The sequence below is a fragment of the Anopheles moucheti genome, chromosome 2, assembly GCF_943734755.1.
Source record: "Anopheles moucheti chromosome 2, idAnoMoucSN_F20_07, whole genome shotgun sequence".
Classification (NCBI taxonomy): Eukaryota; Metazoa; Arthropoda; class Insecta; order Diptera; family Culicidae; genus Anopheles; species Anopheles moucheti.
The window spans coordinates 12,305,012-12,327,206 of NC_069140.1; the positions used below are offsets into that span (position 1 = coordinate 12,305,012).

The following is a 22,195-nucleotide window of genomic DNA, read 5'->3' on the forward strand; positions in this document are numbered from 1 at the left end:
CCTTACGTGTTTACTGTATTGAATTTATATGATCTAAATGCTTATTGTGGGTGTCATATAAAAACAAAGCTTGGTCAAAACAATGATCTTGCTGATCAACATCGAGTACTATCAAAAGTTTGAACGATTTCGAAAGCAATTGGTATTTTTCTTCCATTACCACTAAAATGGTACAAATCGTTCTAAAAGAGGGTGAGAGCTGAGCGTCCACATATTCCGCCACCGCACAGCTGTTGGGGTTGGCTAGAACACATGGTTTATTAATAGCAGGCCTATGAAATCGAAGGCATCATCAGTGGACGACCCCTTCTCATGATTCGCTCGCATTGTACACACTGCTCACACACAGCCGCCGACGTGATAGAAGAAAGAGTACGGCAAGAGACATTAGAGCATATTAAAGTGAGATGCCGCAGCCGAGTCTTCCCCATAACAGCTGCTGTGCCTTATCGTGACGTCATATCGCTATTCCCTACCAACAGTATGCGCGAGAGCGAGCTTTCCGAGGGTTAAAAAGGGAGCAGAGATGCTCAGGTAGCGATACCGACGTGAGTGCCGACCGGGCAAAGCAAAACAGCAAATCGAGCAAGCGATGGTCGCCGAACAAATGCCGAAGCATTACGCTGCCAGAACTCGCCGAGAGAGGACAAACGTGTGAATATAGGCAACAGCATAAACCACTGATCCGCGAAGGAATCGTGCATTCTTGGTGCCCTTCGAAAGTGCGTAGCAGAGAAGACAGGGGTGTAGTCTTCGCCAGGGTGGTGCACTTTGGTTTTGACAAAGCAGCATAAAATTCTACGTTCGCTTTTTTCCGCGTGTGCGTGAAGGTTTTCAGAAAGCTGTGCGAATTTTGTGAAAATTGAAAAAGTGTTTTATTGTGAAGTATTTTAGCAGCTTTTTTAAAAAAACGTCTGCTAACCCGCTGGACACGCTACAACCCTGCCGAACGAAAGAGAAAGCGACAGAAACGGGAAGGCGCTATAGCCGCTTATGCTGTGAGAGCGTGCGATAGTGGCAGAGTGCATACATGCGCAACCGGGACGGCACTGTTTCAGAATATGGCGACGGTGGAAAAAATACACCCAGTGTTAAGTGCAAAGTTGATTGTTTCTACGTGAACGTTTCTAGTGTTTGGCTCAATTTTGGGGGGTTTTAAGTAAAGAACATTGTAGTGGTACCCTTGCCGAGCATTTCTAGTACAAAAATATCAATGGAACATAGTATGGAACAGGTAGAAAATATGTCTTTTTCCCGGCAGTGCGACGAAATCGACCTACTCTCTGGCCAGTCCACGATGTTGACTGGAGCCTGCGAACCAAACGCACTCGTCTCGCCGAGCGCAGCAACCGACGCCGCAGTTCGCGCGCTTGCCGTCGCGAACGACGGTGGCGCTAGTGTGACCGAAGATGGACGACCGTTGGATGGTTGCAGCAGTTTGCTTTCGCGCCAGGATTCAAATGTATCACCGGTAGCAACGAGAACAGCCACCGATAGTGGTAACCATGGAAACGGGAACAATGCACAGGAACGTCCCGGGGTGAGCAGCAATCAAGGCAACAGCGCGGCGCTACCGGCCAGCATTAGCAATCGCATCGCGGAGGGACGTTGCCGGCGCAAAAACCGTCGCCGTAAGTCGAACCGTGGTAAATCGAGTTCAAATCGACCGTACAGCAAGACGCATTGGAAGTTTCAGTACCCTGCCGGACAAGGTGGGTGCCGTCAGGGGGGACAGGGTGGTGCTGCCGAAACCAGTGCCAGTAAAGTGAATCACAACAAGCGGCGCCATCTCTACTCGGTTGCGGCCTCCCGCCGGATAACACCGTTCCTAAAGTCCGATCAGCCACCGCTAGTGCCATACAACACCAACCGCTTCCTGATGGAGGACCACATGCCGCAAGTGCTGACCCCGTCAGGTAGAACGCGCGATTCTAGTTTTTCGATAGATTCAGAAGAAAATTATTTTTACTCACTCCCAGAGGATGAAGAGGATTTCCTTACCAAGGAGTTCTCCAGCGTGTACGAGCGGGAACGGTTCGATCAGCTGGAAAGCCTCAGCCATCCCGACCTTGTCCAAGAGTACATTAAGCTAGCGGTCGAATACGAGCAGACGGTACGGCGCACCGGTGCGAACGGGGGTGTTGGTGGAGGTGGCAGCGGAGCGGATTGTGACGGTGGAAGCATGGCAAAGATGGGCAACGATGGCGAGCGTGGCGATGATGCTAGTGGCGCTCGGAACAGACTGTTGGAAGAGCGTGTGAAGGTGTTGGAGCGGGAAAATATGGGTAAGTAATGGAATATAGGAAACATCCCCACCCACGTAGTATATAATCGAGAAGCTACAAAACAGTAAATGCGTACTTGATGTGTTTCTTTTCGGTTTGTCCGTTTGAATTAATTTCTAAAACGCCATTCGTCAATAATCGACTGAATATTCATATTTTCCTCGAGATGTGCGACGGAATCTGCAAAGTTGTAAATGCATTTTAATTCCGTGTAAAAAGTTGGGTGTATGTTTTGTAGTACTTTTTACCAAAAAGTCTCTTAAAATGTTCATTTGAATAACGAAAAACATTCAAGTGTAAACGATATTGCAACGGAAATCGACATACGCGGGAATTGGGAATTTGGTAATGTCCGAAGTTCTCGGGGATTACCTCTTCTCCGTGGACTAGAATAATATATCTCGTAGGGATCTCGAGGTGGTAAATGCGCCTTTAATGCGTCAAGCGCCGCATTACCCAAATTTGGATAATGCTCTATGGAAATGACAGTGTTTAAAGGATTAATTTGTTTTCCTCCAACATTGAAGTACTTAAACTGAGCTATTCTACTAGACATAGCATCATAAAAAAGATTTAGGATATATGAATTAATCCTGTTTTGTTGATGTATTTCATTCGTTTCTTCAACAGATCTTCGCCGCCAGTTAGAATACGCTACACGAATGGGATTTCTCATGCCTGCTAGATCGTCACCACGCTATGGAGTGTCCACGACCACCGGTGCGGATCGTATGGATATTGGTGAACAGCAACGGGCACAGATGGACAGCAGCACCAGTGAGGACAGTGAATCGGACAGTTCCAGTACCAGCTCCAGTAGTAGCAGCAGCAGCTCGAGCAGTAGCAGCAGTATGAGCGACGACAACGGAGATGAACCGATGGGCATGAATGAGATGGTGCAACCGGAACGGAACTATGGTGCCCGTATGATGAACGGTGTGGCGGATCGTTCTCCCTTATCGCCCGTAATGAATGGTGGAGGTCCCCGCACTAATGGTGCACATGAAAGTGATCCAGAGCAGCAGGAGGAACAGGAGGCAGAGGATGAGGATGATGATGATGAAGAGGAACTGTTGTTGAACGGTGTTGATGAGCTTTCACCATCCCCGAGGCCATCGCTTGCGGTGGAGTAAAGTAATTCCGCCTCCTAGTGTGAGCAAGCGGGAAGCCAAAGGCTACGTGATTGCGAAACATTGCTTTAGTGTGTAAAGTGTGTGGTTCTCTGGCATACGAACCAAATGTTAGTTTTTAGCTTGCTTTGTTTTCGATTGTATATGTCCCGATCGCAGCGTTACTTCCTCTGCAATTGCAGGCTCATTTTGCGAAGTTTAACCCAAACCCCTTTATCGAAATATACTCAATATTTGAGAATGTTGAATGAATGATGATTCATTCACCGATGGGGTGTGATTTGTCGTAAATATTTTGTTTTACTTAACCCCCGTGACTTCATCGTGCGATCGAGACAAGGGCAAAACATGGAACTTGTAATGCGCAAAATGAAGTTCCTTTTTTAAGAAAAAACGGCTTCTGCGTATGCTACTTAGAACCTTACGCACTCGAATTAAAATATATGGGCATTATTCGTTGCGGAATTGCGATCAATTACAGAAGGCGCTTGTATAAAGTGGCACTCTTTCGAGAACTGTTGATTGAAACGATTTGATGAGGAAGAAGAAAAAAAACACAGAAAGAAAATAAAAAAAGCGGAAAACATTTTTATTGTAAAATCAGCAAAAACTATGCAAATATATGTGTCAGAACTGTAGAAATTCGATTCTTTTGAAATCGAGCCCCAAAGGACAGGGCAGAAACAGCAGAAAAAAACACAACTACCGTGGGATGGGGGAGATATACAAAATAATGTGAACCATATATACGTAGCGCATAATTTACATTGTACAACTATATATATATATATAATATAACAAAACAAACCAATGCGACAATGCAAATGATATGTGATTTCTCTTTTTCTCCAGCCGAGTCGATAAGCTGGTTTGATTTAAGGTGAAACAACCAGTAAAGGAAGCTTAAAACAATAGAACAGATTGAAGCGTTCTACAAGACTTTGCTGATCGAAAGCAGCAAGTGACAAGTTCCCGGGGGCGAGCGCAAGAATGGGTGATCAATGTGATTCGATAATAATACTAAGATTACGATGAACGGGTTAAAAACACGCCACAAATGAGGATGTAACTGTTATTAATTTACCGTCTAGTTTGGACGGAACCAGATGCTGACGGTGGGTGCATCTGTCCCACGTGTCTATGTCTTAGATGCAGGCAGCAACGATGCGCTTAATGGAAGACTCTTGAACCTCCTCCGTGACAAGTGAGACCAGCAAAACAGAGAACTCTTGAACTCTCTGGTGCATATTTGTGATGTTGTGTCCAAACTTTATTGACGCTGTGTCTTTGTCAACTCACAATCGTTGGGATGATTAGCCGCGCGCCTGGCAATGGATGAGATATTTATGGGCCGAGAGAAAATAAAATCCACGAAGGATGTATTGCTACGTTACTATTACAAACGATTATACAACAAAACAAACGAGCACAAGAACGTTATTGCCCGCTTTTTGAGAGGATGGAAACATGGAGACGAATGGAATAAATAAGAGGAATGTATCATCGCGGTTGAAATACGGCAAATATCTCAAAGTTTGGATGGGAAAGTAATGGAACATGACGCTTATCTTTTCGAAGCTCCAGTGTATAAAATAACGTGCCAGGTGGCTGTCGGCCGAAACGTATCTGTATGGGAGCATACGCGGGCTAAGAAGATGATTGTAAAACTATACTACTAGTGATAGGGCGAACCAGGCGTGTGTGTAGTGCCAGTAGGTGTGGTAGGAAGTTGTGACCGCAGACTCGATCGCATTTGCTATTGCAGCTTGGTGTATGACAAAGCAAGCAGTCATTCCTTTCCAATTACCCCATCCCAAAGTCTGTGGGGTTGGGATTGGCCGGAGTACCTGCACATACATTTAAGTGCGGTTCAATTTCTGTTGTTACTGGTCGTCGAGACGAAAAATAAAAACAAATCGACTACTTATTTCTCCGCTGTTAGGCATTCATTTCAACTTGAACTTACAGAGAAAAATGATGTATTATATTCTTCTTGAGTAGTAAGTTAGATACTGAAAAACCTTAATAATATATAGCTTTGATTCATTTTCAGGTGCTTGCGTCACATTTAGTCGCCCTTGGCTTTGGCACCGGTGCGGACGGATTTTCGCCTTTGTAGAATTCCTTCAACAGTTCCATCGCTTCGATAGCACGCACTCCTCCCCGGATGGGAATGCTGGAGCTGAGCAGCCGTGCCACATCGAGCACAGTACATCCACCGAACCGATCGTTCCGGCAACCGTAGATAATTTCTCGCACACCCAGCTCGATCAGTGCGGCGGCACACATGATGCATGGTTCAACCGTCACCACTACGGTCACCGAGCTAAAAATGGCTTCCGGTGGGGTGATACTGTTCCGGCGCGCATAATCAAGCACCTGATCGATACAAATAAATTCTACATGGCGTGTTGCGTTTTTCGTTTCATTCACCAGATTACACCCACGAGCGATAATTTCCTGCTTTTTGGAAGCATCATCATTGACGGTACTGTGCACAAACACACAGCCCACAGGAACCTCTTTGAGGTCGTTCGCAATGCGTGCCTGTTGGAGTGCATCTTCCATAAAATGCTCCATGTTAGGTTATGCCAATAATGACTAATACTAATAGTATATAAAAGGAATACTTTCAAAAGCGTAAAAAGAGAATGTATAATGTATAATGTGGTAGATTAGATCTTAATGGAATATTCTTCGACCTTTGGCGGGATAAGGTAAGGTAGTATGCCGTGTTCGGTGAGCCAATGTTTTGCCTTCTCGGACCAATTGGTGTTGTTCAGGCTGCGAGGACTCGGATGTGGCATGCAGTACGTAACGACGGTCGGGTCAATTTTGTTTTGTTTTGTAAGCGTTTTTACACGATCCTCCGTATAGCGTCCAACCGATATGACTATCTTTGGCCGAAGCAGCGTAAGTGCCTTTGCCAGGTATTGCTCCGAAATCGATTGAATTTCTCCCTTTGCTTTTCCCTGGGAAAGTAAACAAATAAAATTTAAGAAAAGAATAGAACAACGCTGGTATAGCATTATTTTACCTTCAACTCGCTTGGTGTTATGTTTCGGCCAGTTTGATGGAAAAAAGCCAGCGGACAAAGATTGTATACGAAGCAGGAACGAAAGAAGCGATCCGAAGTTCCGCACAGTTCTTCATACAATCCCCACCAACGCTTTCCACTCTGTTCCTCGCGCGTACAGGCCAAACCATCGACCGGTCTGGCAGCTAGTTCCGGTGTCGGTTTCACTACCGTTCCTCGCAATCCCATCCAATCCCGTACGGCGGGAACGTAACCGAATGGTACCTACAACACGATACACGACAAAAGCCACAAACGGACATTCAAGAATGTATGCAGGAATTTGCAATTTAACAATTCGCTTGGGAAGAAGGAAAGATTATTATCACCCCAGTTTGGCACATGCCCCACGGTCCCGGATTCATGCCGACAAACAGAACCGACTTCGGACCGTCGAGGAAACGTTGCAGATAGGCGCAATGTATCTCGGAAGCGTACTCGATTGGATCATAGCAGGCGGCTACTTCGGATGGTAGGGCAACTTTGCGCAATGCTGCCGAAAGCTCCTGTTCGATGTGATACACTTGTTGCCAAAAAGGAACCACATTCGGACACCGCGCAGGAAGCTTTTCCGTGTCGGATTCAGCTCGATTCGATTCGTCAGTAGCTGTTTCAGCAGGAACCGTATGAACGTTTATCTTTGCCTTCGGAACGTTTGCAAACTGGGAAAGCGAGAATCCACCAAAGGGCGCACACGCCTCAGAAGCGTCCAGTGATGTCTCGTCTAGCTTTAACTTTTTGCGTAGCATTAGCACGACCTTCAACACTTACTTACGGGATGGAAATGTTTGAAATGTAACCACAATGTGAGAGTTTGAATTGTGCTGCGTTTTTTTTCGAGGAACCAAAGCAAGCCGCGTGCCGATTTTGACAGCGGTTGTTAGTAAACAAACAGGGGTTTTCAGCTGATACTGTTAAAATCGGTGGAGTTTTTAATGCAAACTTAGAAAAAAATCGTAATTTTTAACCTGTAAGTAAAGTTCAGCTGAAGGTATGAAAAAGGGTTTCTGTATGTTTTTATAAGCATTCGAGTTTTATAAATAGTCTGTTAAAATATAGCACAAGATGTATTTTCACCGCCGCTAAAAGCCCTGTAGCACGTGGAGATTATTTGGTATCGATTTTTTTTTATTGGGGAAATTTGTATGCTATTCAAAAGATGCTTTTAAAATTATTTAATTCAAATAAAACATATTTAGTTAAAAACAGTTTTATAAAAGATTTCGTTCTTATTAAAAACAAACACCATCGTGGCCAATTTAACTACTTTTGAGCTCTGTGTTGGCCGTCGCTCGTTGCTATGGTATCGAGTAACTTCAACAAACAGTTTTCAGAACTTTTGTGAAAAAGGATTATTCATTCTAGTTTACTCAGCATGTTTTCCCAAAATATGATAATTCGCGATGGTGAATATACGAAAACAATATATACCATGGTAAAGGAGAACAAATGAGTTTTACTTCTTCAAATTTGCACTACAGTTAAACTGATGCGTTTTTGATATGTGTAGATCAAGGAGGAACGATTTCAGGATGCAATTAACACGCTGAATACTATTCCGGAATCGTCAACAACCCGTGCCGGTTTGTCGTTGCTGGGCCACTGTTACTACCAGATGCAGGACTTTATCGAGGCGGCCAATTGCTACGAGCATCTTATCAATCTCGTACCGGATGTGCAGGAGTATCGCCTGTACTACTCGCAATCCCTCTTTCAGGCGGGTCTTTTTGACGAAGCGCAAAAAATCATTGCTACCGGGTTGGATTCCCATGAGCTGAAGGAAAAAGTCCTCCAGCTGCAGTCGGCCATCGCTTACGGTAACGAGGATTATACGGCGGCACAGTCGCTGCTGCTCCAGCGCCAGGATGGCAATGGCCAGGAGGCGAGCACTAAGAATGACGAAGGATGTTTGCTGTATCAGGCGAACATGTACGAGGACGCACTCCAACGGTACGTGTCCGCACTGCAGGCCGGTGGGTTTAATCCACACGTCGCTTACAATGCGGCCCTGTGTCACTATCGGCGCAAGGAAAACTCGCAAGCCCTGAACTACATCGCCGAAATTGTGGAACGTGGCATACGGAATCATCCGGAGCTGGGTGTTGGAGCGCAGGCGGAAACTGAGGGCGGTGCGCGAAGCGTGGGAAATCCCCCAGCTCTGGCCGCATCCGGACTTGCCCAAGCCTTCAATCTAAAGGCGGCCATTGAATATCAAGAAGGAAACGGTATGTGATACTGGCCGGGAAAGAGATAACAACGGGATGATAATGGTTCGATGTTGACTTTATTTTGCAGTTGAAGGGGCCCGGGAAGCTTTAACCGATCTACCCCCACGGTCCGAGCCGGAACTCGATCCGGTAACGTTGCATAACATGGCACTAACAGATCCCACCGGCGGTGGTGCCGGTTTGCGTCGGTTGGCTTTCCTGCTCGAGCTTGGCCCTCCAACCTGTCCGCCGGAAACGTTTGCAAACCTGTTGCTGCTTTGCTGCAAGCACGAAATGTACGACACGGCGGCCGACATCTTGGCGGAACATACGCACCTCACGTACAAGTACCTGTCACCGTATCTGTACGATCTGCTGGACGCATTGATTACGGCCCAGTCAACGCCCGAAGAAGCGGAACAGAAGCTCGGAACGCTTGCCAGCAGCATCGGTGGCCGACTGCGTGCCCTGGCGGCCAAGGTACAGGAATGTCGATCGGCAACCGATCAGAATGCCCTCCGGATGGCTTTGCGCGAGTACGAGGGAGCGCTCGAAAGTTACCTTCCCGTGGCAATGGCCCGTGCCTGGATTCCCTGGCGCATGGATGATTTTCAGGGCGCCGAACGCGAATTTCGTGCCAGTGCCGAATTCTGCTCGGAGACGCCCTCTTGGCGATTGCACGCGGCGCATGTGCTTTTTATGCGCGGTGACCGATACAAGGAGGCGGCTGCATTCTATGAACCGATCGTGCGTCAAAACTACGACGACATCCTGTCGATCCCGGCATCCGTGCTGGCGAACCTGTGCGTTGCGTACATCATGACCTCACAGAACGAGGAAGCGGAAGAGCTGATGCGCAAGGTGGAGCGGGCCGAGGAACGGAAGGGTAATGCAACGGGTCAGTGTTTGCATCTGTGCATCGTTAATCTCGTCATTGGAACATTGTACTGTGCGAAGAACAATTACGAGTTTGGACTGTCACGGATCGCGCACGCACTGGACGGAGGTTCCGGTGCACGGCTGTGTGCCGATACGTGGATTCACGTGAAGCGGTGCGTTTTGGGACTACTGACCGGGATGGCCAAACAGACGATCGTACTACCATCGATCGCGTTACAGGAAACGCTGAATTTCTTGCGCGCCTGCGAAGCGTACGGCATAACCATACCGTCCGTACTGACCGGGCCGCTGGAGGATTCGGGTGAACAGCCACCGACCATCGGACTGGAAGCGCGAAAATTGCGAGCCCTGCTGCTGCGCCTGATGGAGTACAAGTGAAGCAGTGCGACCGCATCGAATGGAATCTCTTTGATAGCCAGTTCTTGTGTCTATTATCTAAGATAATACTTTAGTTTTGAAACCCTCATCCTTCCGTAGTTTGTCTTATTTACTGAGAAATTTGTTTCACCTTAATAGCTATAACAATTCGTTCTCTTTTATTTGCAGATATAAATTTGCTCGGAGATATTCGTTTCATTTCCCTTTTGCCATCCCATACATGTAACAAGATAAAACACAACAACAAGTACAACAACGTACAACAAGTTACAACTTAACTAATACAAAAAATCACAAATCGCGCAGCACAATGAGATAACCTTCATACGATCACCGATCAAATGAGTGATCATTCTTTGTGCACTTCGAACGTAACACGTAGTGCCTCTTCCGGATTTTTTTCCTTCAGCCAAGGTCGTTCCCATACGGTGATCTTATGCTTCTGGCCAGATTCATCATCGTCGAACGAAATGTAGTAGGTGTACATCATTCCCGCAACTACCTGCTTTTCCACACGATGCAATTTGTACGCTTTGCCAACACGGTCCGATACTGTGGCAAGTGCTGTCTGGATGCGTTCTGCGTGCTCTTTCTTGTGGATATCCAGATCTTCCGATACACCACCGCACAGAGGTTCACTAGCCATTTTGTTCTGGAAGCAATAGCGATTGATCAGTTGATTGTTCGAGAAAATCGCAACGACCGGAACATTTGACTCACCGTGTTGCTCAGCCTACTGTGAGTCACCTAATAATTAGACGATCTTGCTTTACACGATCAGCCCCCCAGCTGGGGGCGCATTCCAGTCGAATGTAAACACAAACAACAAACTCGTCCCCAACGAACAATTTTATTGACATTTCAAGTGACTTGAGTTCTGATCATACAAGAGCCAGATAGGAGTTCTAATCTGGCAGGATCCTCAAGGGGTTTCACTGTTTGCATCCACAATATCACCATTCGCACTATTATCATCTCCATGGTTACCGGTGGTGAAGGTTTCTTTGTTTCATTGTCTTCCGTTTCTGTAACTTTTTATTTTTTTCGGAACTGATGACTCTCCTGAGACCACCTCAGGAATTGCCAGAATTGCCAGGAATCCTCTAATTTACTGTTCAATGTAGATTTATCTAAAGTTCGTTGTACATTACACAAACTCCAAACCAAAGCTGTACCGTCTCCTCGCCGGCTTGAGGGCAAAATTGTTTGCAAAAAGCTTGTTTGAAAAAAATGTAACCTGTTGAAAGAATATCCCTACTTTTCATTCACTTAAAATAGTGTTATAAAAATAATCAAGTTCTATTATTACTTTTTATCATACTTTTCTATATTTGTTCGTCAGAATTGCTTGAGTAGAGTAAAAATGTGGTGCATATGCAGAGAGTATAAATGGTATAAAAATTGTATAAAAAGTTGATAGAGAGTTTACGAGTAAAACAAACAAAAAACCACGCGCACACATACACAAACGAACTTATGCTAGAACGGCCGACGAGGCCATTTCGCTGACGCCACAGGAATTGTCACCGCGATAGATACGGTAGTAGCCTTGTTCGCCCCATCTCGGTCCCCAGGAGTTCTTTATGATCCAGTACGGTAGCGTTTTCTTGAACATGGGATATTCCTTGATGCCGTAGCCCACGATCAGCACACCATGGTCGATCGATGTGTGGCTGCACAGCGGGTGCCACGGGTGCGATATGCCACCGCGGTAAAACTGCATCGCGTTCGCATTCAGCCCGATGGCGATCGGTCCATTTTTGATCAGGTACTGCGCAATGAACGTTTCGTTCTTCGGCATATCAACCGCACCCTTCACCTGCACATGGCTGAGCGTTTTGTTGAAGTGACACGTCTTCTGGGCCTTCGCCTTGTACGGGTAGTCCGTTTCCAGTTCCAAACCACCCAGTTGCTCGATAGCCCTGCAATGCAAACGGAAAGTTATCGATGAAAGCAATGAAAGCACACCACCGTTTATCAACCCGATTCGCTGCTTCGGGGAATTCTTACTTAAAAGCATCATCCATGTAACCACCGCCGCATCCATTGTCCACCTTGTCGCAATCGATCAACTCCTGCTCCGAGTACGATTCCAGGATTTTCGTTTTAATCTGATGCAGACCTTCGACGTTGCCGATGGCACTGAATGCCCAGCACGAACCGCAGCTACCCTGATCCTTAACCTCCGTCACAGCGCCTTGATCGCGCCAATCGAACGATGTCGGCAAATCACCGACATCGGTCACATCCTCCTGCGTGGCAACCGGATTCTTGATGTGATTGTTGTGCTGTTGCTTCGGCACGACCAGTCCCGTATGTGCCCGATACTCGGCCACCGTCATGTCGGCAAACTTTGTCACCCCATACTTTGCCGTGCCGCGCTCGAACTTATTCAGCTGATCGATCTTGAACAGATTGTTGCGGAATATGTTAAAGCGCATCTCGTGCTCCATCGAGCTCGCGTACTGGCGGCGATGATGGTGCTTGAATTTGTTAAACTGCCGTCGCACGTGCTCATCGTCGTCGATCTTGAGCGATCGCACGGATCGACGCTTTACGGCCGGCAAGGCTGTCGTAGCCGGGGCGGTTTCTTGCTGGGGATAGCTTTTAATATCCGGTTGCTGTTCCGTGTCGTCATCGCCGGTACATTTCACATTGTACTTACGCTGATCTTGCGATTCCAACCACACCCGCTCCCAGATGGAAATTTTGCACACCGTATCGGGTTCGCTCGTTACGCGGAACGTGTACTTGTACAGTGACCCAGCGACCTGTTGCGTCGATCCGGCCAATATTTCAAACACACTGCAAAGCAAGTAGTAGAAAATAAAAAAAAACGTCAGTATCAACGGTACTATAACTCAAACAACAAACTCAAACAACCTACTTGTACGCTTTCGATCGTTCCGAATTATACGACACCATGCCGGCTCTAATGCGCTCGATGTGGGACTTATCCTTCAGCTCTTCCGCCGTCAGTTCGTTGGAGCTGCCGGCTTTTTTCGCGTGTCGACGCTGACGTGTACTTGCTTCCTTCTCATCCGGACAGGATACCGTATACTTGTACGCTTCCGTCGGATCTTTCTCCTCTAGCCACGGACGTTCCCAGGACGATAGTTTGCATAACTTGCTACTCCCTTCCGTCTTAAATTCGACAGCGTACTTGTACAGCTTTCCCGACACTATTTGTACGGTTCCGCTAACAATCCGGGCATTACTAGCGGAGGCAAAATGGATCAAACGTTTCATGCAGGTTAATATTACACTCTATGTGGTTTGCTTCCCTAACGAATAGCACATACTATTTCAAACCCAACGATGCATATTGGAACGCTGCTCTTACCATTAGGTTAGTAAAACAATTCTTTCAGTTGCTTTCTACGCCATTTAATGACTAACACAATGGAGCCAACTTGATCATGCTGTTGAACTAATTTTATATATTTATGATAATTTTGCTGTCATCTTTTCACATTTGTTGAGAATGGCAAAGACGAGCAATCATGCGATACTTTCACAAGGGAAAAATTGTACGACAGCAATATGGAATTTGTCTTGCCGTAGAGACAGGAGTAGAACAACAACAAGACAGACAGTTAGTAGATTGATAAGGAGGTTATGGGTAACGGCTAGTATTGCACATACACACATGTACGGGAATGTTGAGGGTCCGTGTAACCTTGGGCTAAACACGCGGAGTTAGTATTCGAACTGCGATATTTTACTTCCACAGTAGTGATTAGACGACGATATATAATCTCGGTATCAGTATTGTAGTAATCGTTAGCGGTCAATCAAATGACATCAAACAGCGCATGCGAAGGCATTCCCTTCTTCATGCTTTGGTACTTACGACGAGTGTTTCGTTCCACCGTTCGAAACCAAAATCTTATCGACCCGCTCAACGTGCTCGGTCGCCACTAGCTCATCCTGTGACAGGGAGCGTGAACCACCGGGGACTACGGAGCGGCGTGTGCGTGCCTTCGTTGCTGCCACTTCCTTTTCGCACTCGTACGTGTATATGTACGCATCCTTCGGGTGCGATTTGGTCAACCAGACACGCTCCCAGGATGTCAGTTTGCAGACAGCGTTGTTGTGTTGGACGTAGTAAACGTACTTCATGCCGGCAACAACCTGGCTAGTTGCATTCAGGACCTTCAGCGAGCTGTGGGAGGACGATAGTTTAAATAAGGATGCGTCTAAAGCGCAACTATTCATGCCACTTACTTTCCGCGGGTTAGACCGTGAAAGGTGAGAATCTTATCGATGCGCTGCTGGTGCTCGCTGTTACCGTATTCGTCGGCCGTCAATGGAGAGGCACAACCCGCGCAGTATGAATCGCGCTTCGATCGTGTCACAGTGTCCGGACATTCGAACGATGCCTTGAACGCTTCCTGTGGTGCCTTTTCCTTCAGCCAGGGCTTTTCCCATACGGTAAGTTTGCAGACACGTTTCGATTCATCGTCCGGGAAGGTCAATCGGTAGGTGTACGATTTACCGGCCACTAGCTGCATCGTAGCGCCCACAATCTTCACCTTACGCTCATTGCCACTTCCATCGACTAGGGCCGATTGTTGCCGTAGACCGGTGCGAACCCGCGTTTGATGTTCCTCCTTTGCATACTCCTCCGGTGTGATCTCCTGGGCACTGCCAGTTTTGGGCATTTTGTTGACTTTTTTCGGCGTTGCTACGTCACGACGTCGCCGGTTACCAGTTTCGTCGTCCTTGCTTTCGTCCTGACAGTCGAAATCATACTCGGGCTTGGTTTCGTGCTCGTCGGACGGAAGCGGAGTAAACACCCTCACGTCGCACGTGCTGTACACCTGCTGGCCGTCATCCTTCAGTGCGATCTTGTAGCGATGTATGGTGCCCGCTACGACCTGAACTGTTCCGAACAGTATCTCGAAGTTGCTGAAAAGATCAGTTATTTTAAAAATCAGCTTGAGATCATCGTTTTTGGCAGCAATGAAACAAACCTGTGCTTTCCACTCTCATAGCCAACCAGCCCCAGACGTATGCGTTCCTTGTGCTCCGAATCGGACAGGTCCACCGGTGTTGCTCCACCAACGAGTTGTCGAGTTGCACCTAAATTGTTAACCTGTTTTTGACATTTAGATTTAGTTAGCTGTACCTGTTGGGAATCTTTCGGCGAATTCGCTTTCAATACATGTACCTGTGAACGAAATGGGAAAGCAAAGAAAAGATGAATTACTTCTCTCGTACAGGTTACCATCAGCTCTGCACTGCTTGGCCCTTCGAACTCCACTCCTGCCCACCATGAGCACAGAACTCAATTACCTCAAGGGTACACTGTTTTGTGGTGTCCGGTATCAGCCGCTTCCTGCATGACTCCGTCATTTTGCTCTCCTCTTCCGCACAGCGCGAGTTGGCCGTCAGTACGCTTAGCACGTAAGTTGTTCGGGTTTTGTCGGATCTCTGGGACACTTTCCGTGCGTCAAGCACTTCCAGCAGCATTCGCTGATACGGATCCGAATCCATCTGATCCAAACGCTGGATCGCTTCGGTTGCGATCACTTTCATCGATGCCTCTTGTGCGGGATCGTCGAGATCAATGGTGTTGCTATCGAGCGCGTTTACTGTACGCTTTCCGCGATAGAATGCATCGAAGGAAGGGCGTACATTATATTTTCCATTAGGCTCGTAACCGTTGCTTTCACTTGATAAATCAAATAACGAGGAGTATCCGCGCTTATCCCGTCGGTGTCCATCATCCGCATTCAACTTTTCGGCAAGTTGTGCTTTAGTCAGTACTTCTTCCTCTTCGTTCGATTCGCCGAATGCCATCATTACCCGTTCGATTTTCGGTGCGTGAAGATCTGATTTCACATCCTGTTCTGCCAGTTTTACATGATCCTGCTCGTTCAAATCGCCGGGCACATCTTCCACCGGTGCGCTGCGCTTTCCTCGATAATAACCATAATAGTACGGTGACGGACGGTAGTGTCTCCTTCGATAAGGATTGTAATAACCTCCATCATAGTAACCACCACCGTAGTATCCTCCTCCGTAGTATCCTCCTCCGTAGTATCCGCCGCCGCCGCTGTATGAACCTCCGCCGAAGCTACCGCCAGAAAAGCCTCCGAAACTTCCCCCAGAGAATCCACCGGAAAAGTCCCGCTTGTCACGACGTTGCCCTTCGTCCGCGTTCAGTTGCCGAGCCAGTTCTTCCTTCGAAAGCTTCACGTCCTTGTCGTCATCTTCGGAATCGTTTGATGAATCTTTGGGGGCCTTAGTTTTAGGCTTTGCTTCTTCGCTTTCCGACGACGCAGACGAAGTCCCATTGACGGCAACCGTCTGCGTAGAAGCTGTAGAACTTACGGACGATACAGTGGTGGTAACGTCGATTTTAATGTCCTTCGCTGTAGAAGCGTGCTCAGTAACATCGACCGTCGCGTCTTGTTCAGTTGTCGTTACAACTGGTTGTTCTGTTCCAACCTCCTCATCGATAGCCTCACGAGTTCTTCTATCAACGTCCCGCTTCCATATCGAATGCTTCTTCACACGCTGCAGACTATCCTCACTGTTTAGTTCCTTCGCGAGCTGCTCCTTGGTGAGTATCTGTTGATCGTCCTCATCTTCGTCCGAGTCAGCACCAAATGTAACCGCCGTTGGTGCATCAACCCTAGGAGGTTTCAGGTTTACGTCCGGCAACGATTGTTGTCGCTGCTGTCCTTCGTCACTCTCTTGCGAAGATTGTTCATCGTTTCGGGTGGACGAAGCGGCCCGTGTCGGTGCCACTCCTCGAACACCGTGCGGTGTCACATTCGTGTTATCACGCACGACAAATGCGGCCGTATCAACGTTCGCATCGCCTCCGTTTGTTGTGCGGTAGTAGCTGTCGATACTGGCTTTGACCTTCTGCAGCAACGAATCGAACACCGGCCGGTACTTGAGCTGTACGTCGCGGCCGCCTCCATTGACAATTACCTCATCGAGCGCTTTTTGAATTTCCTGGTGCGTTTTGAACACCTCGTCGAACGTTGATTGTACCTGCTGATCTAAAGGTGCTATTGTCGTGGTTGTCGTCACCGTGTCCTGTACCTCCGCACGATCTTTGGAGATCCGCACCGGTACGATCGTTTCTTCGATCACCTCCACGGCACCAACTCCGGCGCTCTCTTGCTGTGGACGATTTCGGTTAGCAGTTTGATAGGGAGCGCTAGCAAAACTAAACAGTTCATCAATAGCGCTTTTCGCAGCATCACTTAGCCCTTCACTTTCAGTAGTGGCGCTGTCCGTTACTGGCAGTTCCTGTCTATCATTGGTTACCGGTGTCGGTGTGGAAGTTATTTCCAACACTTCTACCTTTTCCACAATGATCTGCTGCTCGATCTCTCCAACCCTTTGCGGGGTAAGCTCTTCATTCTGGCGGAGATTCGCATCAAACGCGGGATTGAGTCTAGTGGCTGTCTCTTCCGTCGTTGGTGGCGTGGAACTCGAGCTGCAGTTGGTGTACTCCAGTGTGCGATATTTCTCACCATACTCCGTCGTGATCCAGGGCTTCTCGAGGATCACCAGCCGGCAGATGTGTTTCTCAGCGGTGGTTTCATCTTCGGCGCTTACAGTCAGCTCGTACCGTACGCCGGCCACCACTTCACGCGTAGCCGAAAGGATCTCTACGAATCGGTACTCGCGCGGCAAGAATGAAGTCGCAATATAGGAAAGGCCGCGCAGCGTTGGACGCAACTGCTCCTTACCGCCAACGGCATCGACGTGTATGGCAACGATGCCACCCTCACTGCTGCCATTGACCGTCGATGGAGCATCCTGTGCAAGGAGAAACATTTATTCCATTCGATCACACAACGTTCCTTTCGTTCTGCTCCGAGCGCTGATCACGAGGCCACGCAGTGTTAGAGTAGGGACGCTCGTGATCGCAATAGTCCACAGCAATTAGACACAGGAAGACAGACAGACACACCGTACCTTGATGCAAGTGTTTGGACCCAGATGGTGGTGGTGATGATGATATGCTGAAGTAGTCCATTGGAGTTATACGTTGGCGTGCAGGAAAGCCATTACTTGATGTTAGCATTGTTGTCGAAGGGGGTGTATGCGTTATTGGTTATGTGCAGGATGAGATCCGAAATACAACAATCCTCCGAGGGCACATGGGGAGGAGCGTAAGCGTAACATGTCGATGGTATGATTTGTGGAAGAGGAGAGCAAAATCTACGGAGTATGCGCTGCTGAGATACGGATTGTCCACCGACTACCCCGCTTAGTATGCTAGAGAGGGTTACAGTTAACACTAGTATGAGTACACGAATAAAACCCCCTGTTTGGTAGCGAAATGATCCATCTTCTTGAGCACCGATAATAGTGACAGAACCTTAACTCGTCCGGTTCTTTCGTGACGTGGGGTATTCCCATGCAAAGGCATCAACATCGGTAGTGCAGGACTTGTACATGCACGACAATTCCATTATATTTAACCCAACATTTCGTTTATCGATTTAAGGACCGAGAACGGTACTAAAAGCGATCGATATCATCTCCCTCCGGGGCCATTGATGCATACTCTGCATGCACTGAAGGTGTGGTAATCGAAGATAAACTTACGGCCTGTTCTTTCACTAGCTCATGCTCCAAGCGTAGTCCGGTGGTCAAACGGTTCTACGGAAGGCGGAGAACGGATTATTTATTTCGACATCCTGTATGAAATTGGAGGGTGTTTAGCTATGTGAATATCACAAATCAGAAAAAGAGGTTCTTCTGGTTGCGATCACCTCAACACGTAGGTAATCAAGATCTGGGTTCTTCAAGATCTGATATTATAAACTTCAGCTGGCTGGGTACTGAGATGGCTTACAGGTATTCGTTAGACCAAGCCAATAGATTGCTGCTGGAGCTGTGGTTTGTATATGCCACTGGGGCAAACACAATTCAACTCTTATCAACGAGACTTCACACACATTTTCCCAACAGTATTACTTCATGCCGTATTAAAATTAGCATTTCGAATGGAAGAATTCATGGATGCAATCCAAAATAGTTCGTGTGTTCCAGAGCTTTCCTTTATTCTGTACCACATAAAATATGACACTGTTGTTCGAGTAAAGACGGATTCCGTAACCCGACAACACCGGCCACAAAGACAAACTAGGCCACTTCCCATACGTTACCAATGGCATTTCGATGAAGCAATTTACAATCTTGCTGTTCGTATTTGTGTGTGCGTATTTGATTCTTGTTGTGTTAAAGAGACGAAGTTTTCAAACATTATTATCACAAATAGACAAGCAGCGGGAAGGAAAAAAACAACACATTTATTTGCTATTTCTATGCCATGCTTCCCGTTTTAGCCATCTCGGAGTACGGATTCACATGCCCGTTTAGCATCAGCATTACTGGTGATGACGCTGGACCAGTGTCGAACCCACCGATAAGAAGCCGCGAGAATGTCATCAAACGTGTTTCGTTTGCTCGCCACTAGTGGGTGAGACGGAACTGCCTTGCCAATGACTGTACTGCACAGAACGGATGACGTTAATTTTTGCAACCGTCCGTTCTGCATAAGATCGGTCTCGATAATAAATAGCCACCCGAACAAAGAATGTCCGAAAGGTGAACAAAAAATAACTGGAGCATCAGCGGACCAGCACCACTTTGTCACGGCTTCCTTTGTCCAAACGTGTAGGATCGTTTTGAAGCAGTGGGACACTGTCACCGGGAAAAGGAACATAAGACAGAAAAAAGGGTCCAATTAGTTAGTTATGTTACGATGAAGTAAAAACAACACCTTGTATTAACAGAACAGAGTTGATGGATGATTTAAGGACGATAAGGACCCTTATCATCTGGATAAGGGTCCTCATGTGAAATTTCTACGAGAATCACGTTAGAGCACTAAAGTTATTGAAGGTTTGATTCTACATGGTGAGGCACTGGTGAGATCAATATATGAGCTCGCCCTTTTCGAATATGGACTTTAAAAATATCAACTATCTAACAAACGATTACGGGAACGATCGGGAAGCGATCCTGTTTAACTTTCGGCAAGCATTTTACCACACGATCCTCATCAAATTACGTAAGACTTATAAGACATTCAACAATGAAATTTCCGGGTGGTTGATTTCCCAAAAACATGGCTGTTTTGGAATTGGCAATACCAAGCTGAATAAATAAACAGGTGTCTGGCGATGACGACGCACTGCAGTATTGCGAAATGTGGAAGAATATACGAAATCTTCAACAAAATGCGAAACTGTCATAAATTAACCATAAAGTGATGATTGTGTGAATGCGATTCTGCCTTGATGTTTAACACCATTCCATGTGTCTCCTTCTTACACCACGGAACAACTAGTTATGTCCTTGAAGGTAGTTTCAAAAACCGGTTTAGTGATACATCCAGTGCTATATAAATAACTCACAATCTAAGGAATCGCCTGAAGGGTTCCAGGTGTCAGGGGCGCCTCCCTTCCTACGGGTGATCAGTGCGATAGGCGAAATTGACCGTTGCAGTGTTTGCTGTCTGCGCAAACTGTGAACAAATTATTCACCGTTCTAGTGTCGGTAAACAATAGCGATCGAGTACGAAATGCGATGCTCCAAACTTGCTCGAAAACAGTGATCACATCATTTCATACAAAAAGTTAACCAAGTTTAACACAATCGCAAAGCTGCTGTTTTCGGCACTCAACGGCAGCTTGTGTCGATCATTTTCAATGGTTCGGACACGGTTAGTCTGTTTAATAACAGGTCGTACTACATTAGGGCAAAAAAACGTTTCTGAATATTAACTGTACGTAATTTTCCCCATCGTATTTTGTCCTCCAAATGGATTGCTATGAAATTATAATTTTCGAACCTGTGTTGAGAGTGTGTGATCGTATAAACGTCCGTAACGTTTGCAAAACGCAGATAGACGTCCGCATAGACATCATGAGTGTGTTTTTTTTCTTCTTGCCTCACATCTCCAATACGTCCACTCAAATACACCCATTCACTTCGTAATCTGACCGAACGGGAAATGGTGCTGTACCTTCCGCTTGCCGGCAGGAAAGCCGCGATCATGAATTGATCAGCACACGCAGCGCGCTCGGTTGGTGTGTTTACATAACGAAACATGCTGTCTATCGGACCGCATTCGGTGGTTCTCTAGCGATCAACTACCACCACCACCACCACCGCCACGATCAGCGGATGGCCTCCGCGGATGGAACAGGGGCATTTGATTGTGCTGCGCAAAAAAAAAGCGCAGAAATTAAGTGATCGGTTCCACACTCCGAAATGGGATCGTTTTCGTCTTCTTCGCATGGCTTCTTTGGCGAACAAAGAGAAAGCAATTGGACGAAACGGTGCGGGATGGATGAGGTCACTGCGCGAACCTTCCCCATTCCCAGCACAAAGAGCTGTTTAGCGTCCAGCGTATCCGGCCACCATTCCGATCAGCACAAACCTGCTGGAGTCATTGGCTGCGAAATTGACAGAACACGCGTAGATTGAGGTGCGCGAAAAGGCTTGTTCCGCTCCTGCCACCTACCTGTATTTCCTCGTCGGGTTCATCCGTTGGGGCGTTGCTGTTCGATGGTGTATCAGCTTCGGTGACGGGATTCGGTTGCTCCTCGGAACGGACCACCGTCAGCAGTACCAGTGCCGTCGACAGCAGTAGCAACAGCTGCGGAATGGAACGCATTTTCCTCCAACCCATGACGTGGGTCTAGTTCTCGAAATGTTTCGCTGCACTGATTAATATGTATTTATTGCATTCGTACGAGTTTGCTTTATCGCTACCCCGTTCAGTGGGGGCTGTTTTGTTTGCACGACACTGCACAATTTGGTGTGCTCCGCGCGGTCAGCAGCGAATTCAATTAGCTACTGCGCCACCACAGACACAGTCGGGCACGGCAGCGCACCAGCACTAATCAAACGAAACAATAAACAAACTAATCGGTGGACGCTGTACAGCTGGGAATGGGAAAAAACACTCGCGTTCACTGCAGGGAGGACTGCACAACCTTCCGGGCAATCGGACCGAACGATAATGTTGTTGTTGTCGCGAAATGTTTTAAATAAATAGCCCGCTGCGGTGACGTTTTGTATTGTTGAAGTTGCTGTTGGTGCGGATTTATGACAGATGCGTAGCTTCACCCGTGGACGGATGCTGTATGCTCCAAGCATGACGTCACAGTAGGCAGAGACGTGGTTTTGGGGTGATGGGTGAAGAGCTTTAGAATATTCATTAATATT

The 22,195-nt window shown here is 47.1% G+C and overlaps 6 protein-coding genes across 8 annotated transcripts; 2 read left to right on the forward strand and 4 right to left on the reverse strand.

Annotated features, from left to right (window-relative positions):
- Positions 1-635: 635 nt before the first annotated feature.
- LOC128310672 (uncharacterized) lies at positions 636-4,099 on the forward strand. 2 transcript variants are annotated; one of them, XM_053047371.1, is made up of 3 exons: positions 636-1,916; positions 1,980-2,285; positions 2,916-4,099. In XM_053047371.1, exons 1-3 carry the CDS (start codon positions 1,214-1,216, stop codon positions 3,416-3,418), a joined length of 1,512 nt encoding a protein of 503 aa, XP_052903331.1. In that variant the 5' UTR covers positions 636-1,213; the 3' UTR covers positions 3,419-4,099. The 2 variants fall into 2 exon arrangements, with proteins under 2 accessions (XP_052903331.1, XP_052903330.1); XM_053047370.1 differs by having other exon boundaries at positions 636-2,285.
- Positions 4,100-5,457: 1,358 nt separating this feature from the next.
- LOC128298537 (tRNA-specific adenosine deaminase 2) lies at positions 5,458-11,444 on the reverse strand. Of its 2 annotated transcripts, XM_053034293.1 has the most exons (2): positions 11,429-11,444; positions 5,458-6,003 (listed from the first exon to the last, which is right to left on the reverse strand). In XM_053034293.1, the coding sequence occupies exons 1-2, from the start codon at positions 11,436-11,438 to the stop codon at positions 5,465-5,467; spliced, it is 549 nt and encodes a 182-aa protein (XP_052890253.1). In that variant the 5' UTR covers positions 11,439-11,444; the 3' UTR covers positions 5,458-5,464. The 2 variants fall into 2 exon arrangements, with proteins under 2 accessions (XP_052890253.1, XP_052890251.1); XM_053034291.1 differs by lacking the exon at positions 11,429-11,444 and having other exon boundaries at positions 5,458-6,046.
- LOC128298536 (single-strand selective monofunctional uracil DNA glycosylase) lies at positions 6,091-7,240 on the reverse strand. The gene is made up of 3 exons (XM_053034290.1): positions 6,821-7,240; positions 6,453-6,716; positions 6,091-6,387 (listed from the first exon to the last, which is right to left on the reverse strand). The coding sequence occupies exons 1-3, from the start codon at positions 7,238-7,240 to the stop codon at positions 6,091-6,093; spliced, it is 981 nt and encodes a 326-aa protein (XP_052890250.1).
- Positions 7,867-9,976, forward strand: LOC128298535 (tetratricopeptide repeat protein 30 homolog). The gene is made up of 3 exons (XM_053034289.1): positions 7,867-7,926; positions 8,002-8,716; positions 8,787-9,976. Exons 1-3 carry the CDS (start codon positions 7,867-7,869, stop codon positions 9,974-9,976), a joined length of 1,965 nt encoding a protein of 654 aa, XP_052890249.1.
- Positions 10,112-10,828, reverse strand: LOC128298538 (cystatin-like protein). The gene is made up of 2 exons (XM_053034294.1): positions 10,697-10,828; positions 10,112-10,628 (listed from the first exon to the last, which is right to left on the reverse strand). The coding sequence occupies exon 2, from the start codon at positions 10,620-10,622 to the stop codon at positions 10,326-10,328; it is 297 nt and encodes a 98-aa protein (XP_052890254.1). The 5' UTR covers positions 10,623-10,628; positions 10,697-10,828; the 3' UTR covers positions 10,112-10,325.
- LOC128298534 (uncharacterized) lies at positions 11,349-21,996 on the reverse strand. The gene is made up of 9 exons (XM_053034287.1): positions 21,489-21,996; positions 18,560-18,613; positions 15,275-17,764; positions 14,953-15,149; positions 14,204-14,887; positions 13,830-14,141; positions 12,864-13,193; positions 11,987-12,781; positions 11,349-11,898 (listed from the first exon to the last, which is right to left on the reverse strand). Exons 1-9 carry the CDS (start codon positions 21,654-21,656, stop codon positions 11,451-11,453), a joined length of 5,478 nt encoding a protein of 1,825 aa, XP_052890247.1. The 5' UTR covers positions 21,657-21,996; the 3' UTR covers positions 11,349-11,450.
- Between the last annotated feature and the right edge of the window lie 199 nt (positions 21,997-22,195).

What these genes read in the sequence shown, in the direction of transcription:
- LOC128298536 (XM_053034290.1), bottom strand. Translation starts at nt 7,240, where the DNA reads ATGCTACGCAAAAAGTTAAAGCTAGACGAGACATCACTGGACGCTTCT. An exon ending in GGGGCATGTGCCAAACTGGG is followed by an intron (nt 6,717 to 6,820) that starts GTGATAATAATC and finishes ATCGTGTTGTAG; the next exon opens with GTACCATTCGGTTACGTTCC. An exon ending in TAACACCAAGCGAGTTGAAG is followed by an intron (nt 6,388 to 6,452) that starts GTAAAATAATGC and finishes TTACTTTCCCAG; the next exon opens with GGAAAAGCAAAGGGAGAAAT.
- LOC128298534 (XM_053034287.1), bottom strand. Translation starts at nt 21,656, where the DNA reads ATGGGTTGGAGGAAAATGCGTTCCATTCCGCAGCTGTTGCTACTGCTG. An exon ending in TATGAGAGTGGAAAGCACAG is followed by an intron (nt 14,888 to 14,952) that starts GTTTGTTTCATT and finishes TGATCTTTTCAG; the next exon opens with CAACTTCGAGATACTGTTCG. An exon ending in GGTGGAACGAAACACTCGTC is followed by an intron (nt 13,194 to 13,829) that starts GTAAGTACCAAA and finishes TGCCTCCGCTAG; the next exon opens with TAATGCCCGGATTGTTAGCG.
- LOC128298538 (XM_053034294.1), bottom strand. Translation starts at nt 10,622, where the DNA reads ATGGCTAGTGAACCTCTGTGCGGTGGTGTATCGGAAGATCTGGATATC.
- LOC128298535 (XM_053034289.1), top strand. Translation starts at nt 7,867, where the DNA reads ATGTTTTCCCAAAATATGATAATTCGCGATGGTGAATATACGAAAACA. An exon ending in CGAAAACAATATATACCATG is followed by an intron (nt 7,927 to 8,001) that starts GTAAAGGAGAAC and finishes TGATATGTGTAG; the next exon opens with ATCAAGGAGGAACGATTTCA. An exon ending in TGAATATCAAGAAGGAAACG is followed by an intron (nt 8,717 to 8,786) that starts GTATGTGATACT and finishes TTTATTTTGCAG; the next exon opens with TTGAAGGGGCCCGGGAAGCT.
- LOC128310672 (XM_053047370.1), top strand. Translation starts at nt 1,214, where the DNA reads ATGGAACATAGTATGGAACAGGTAGAAAATATGTCTTTTTCCCGGCAG. An exon ending in GTTGGAGCGGGAAAATATGG is followed by an intron (nt 2,286 to 2,915) that starts GTAAGTAATGGA and finishes TTTCTTCAACAG; the next exon opens with ATCTTCGCCGCCAGTTAGAA.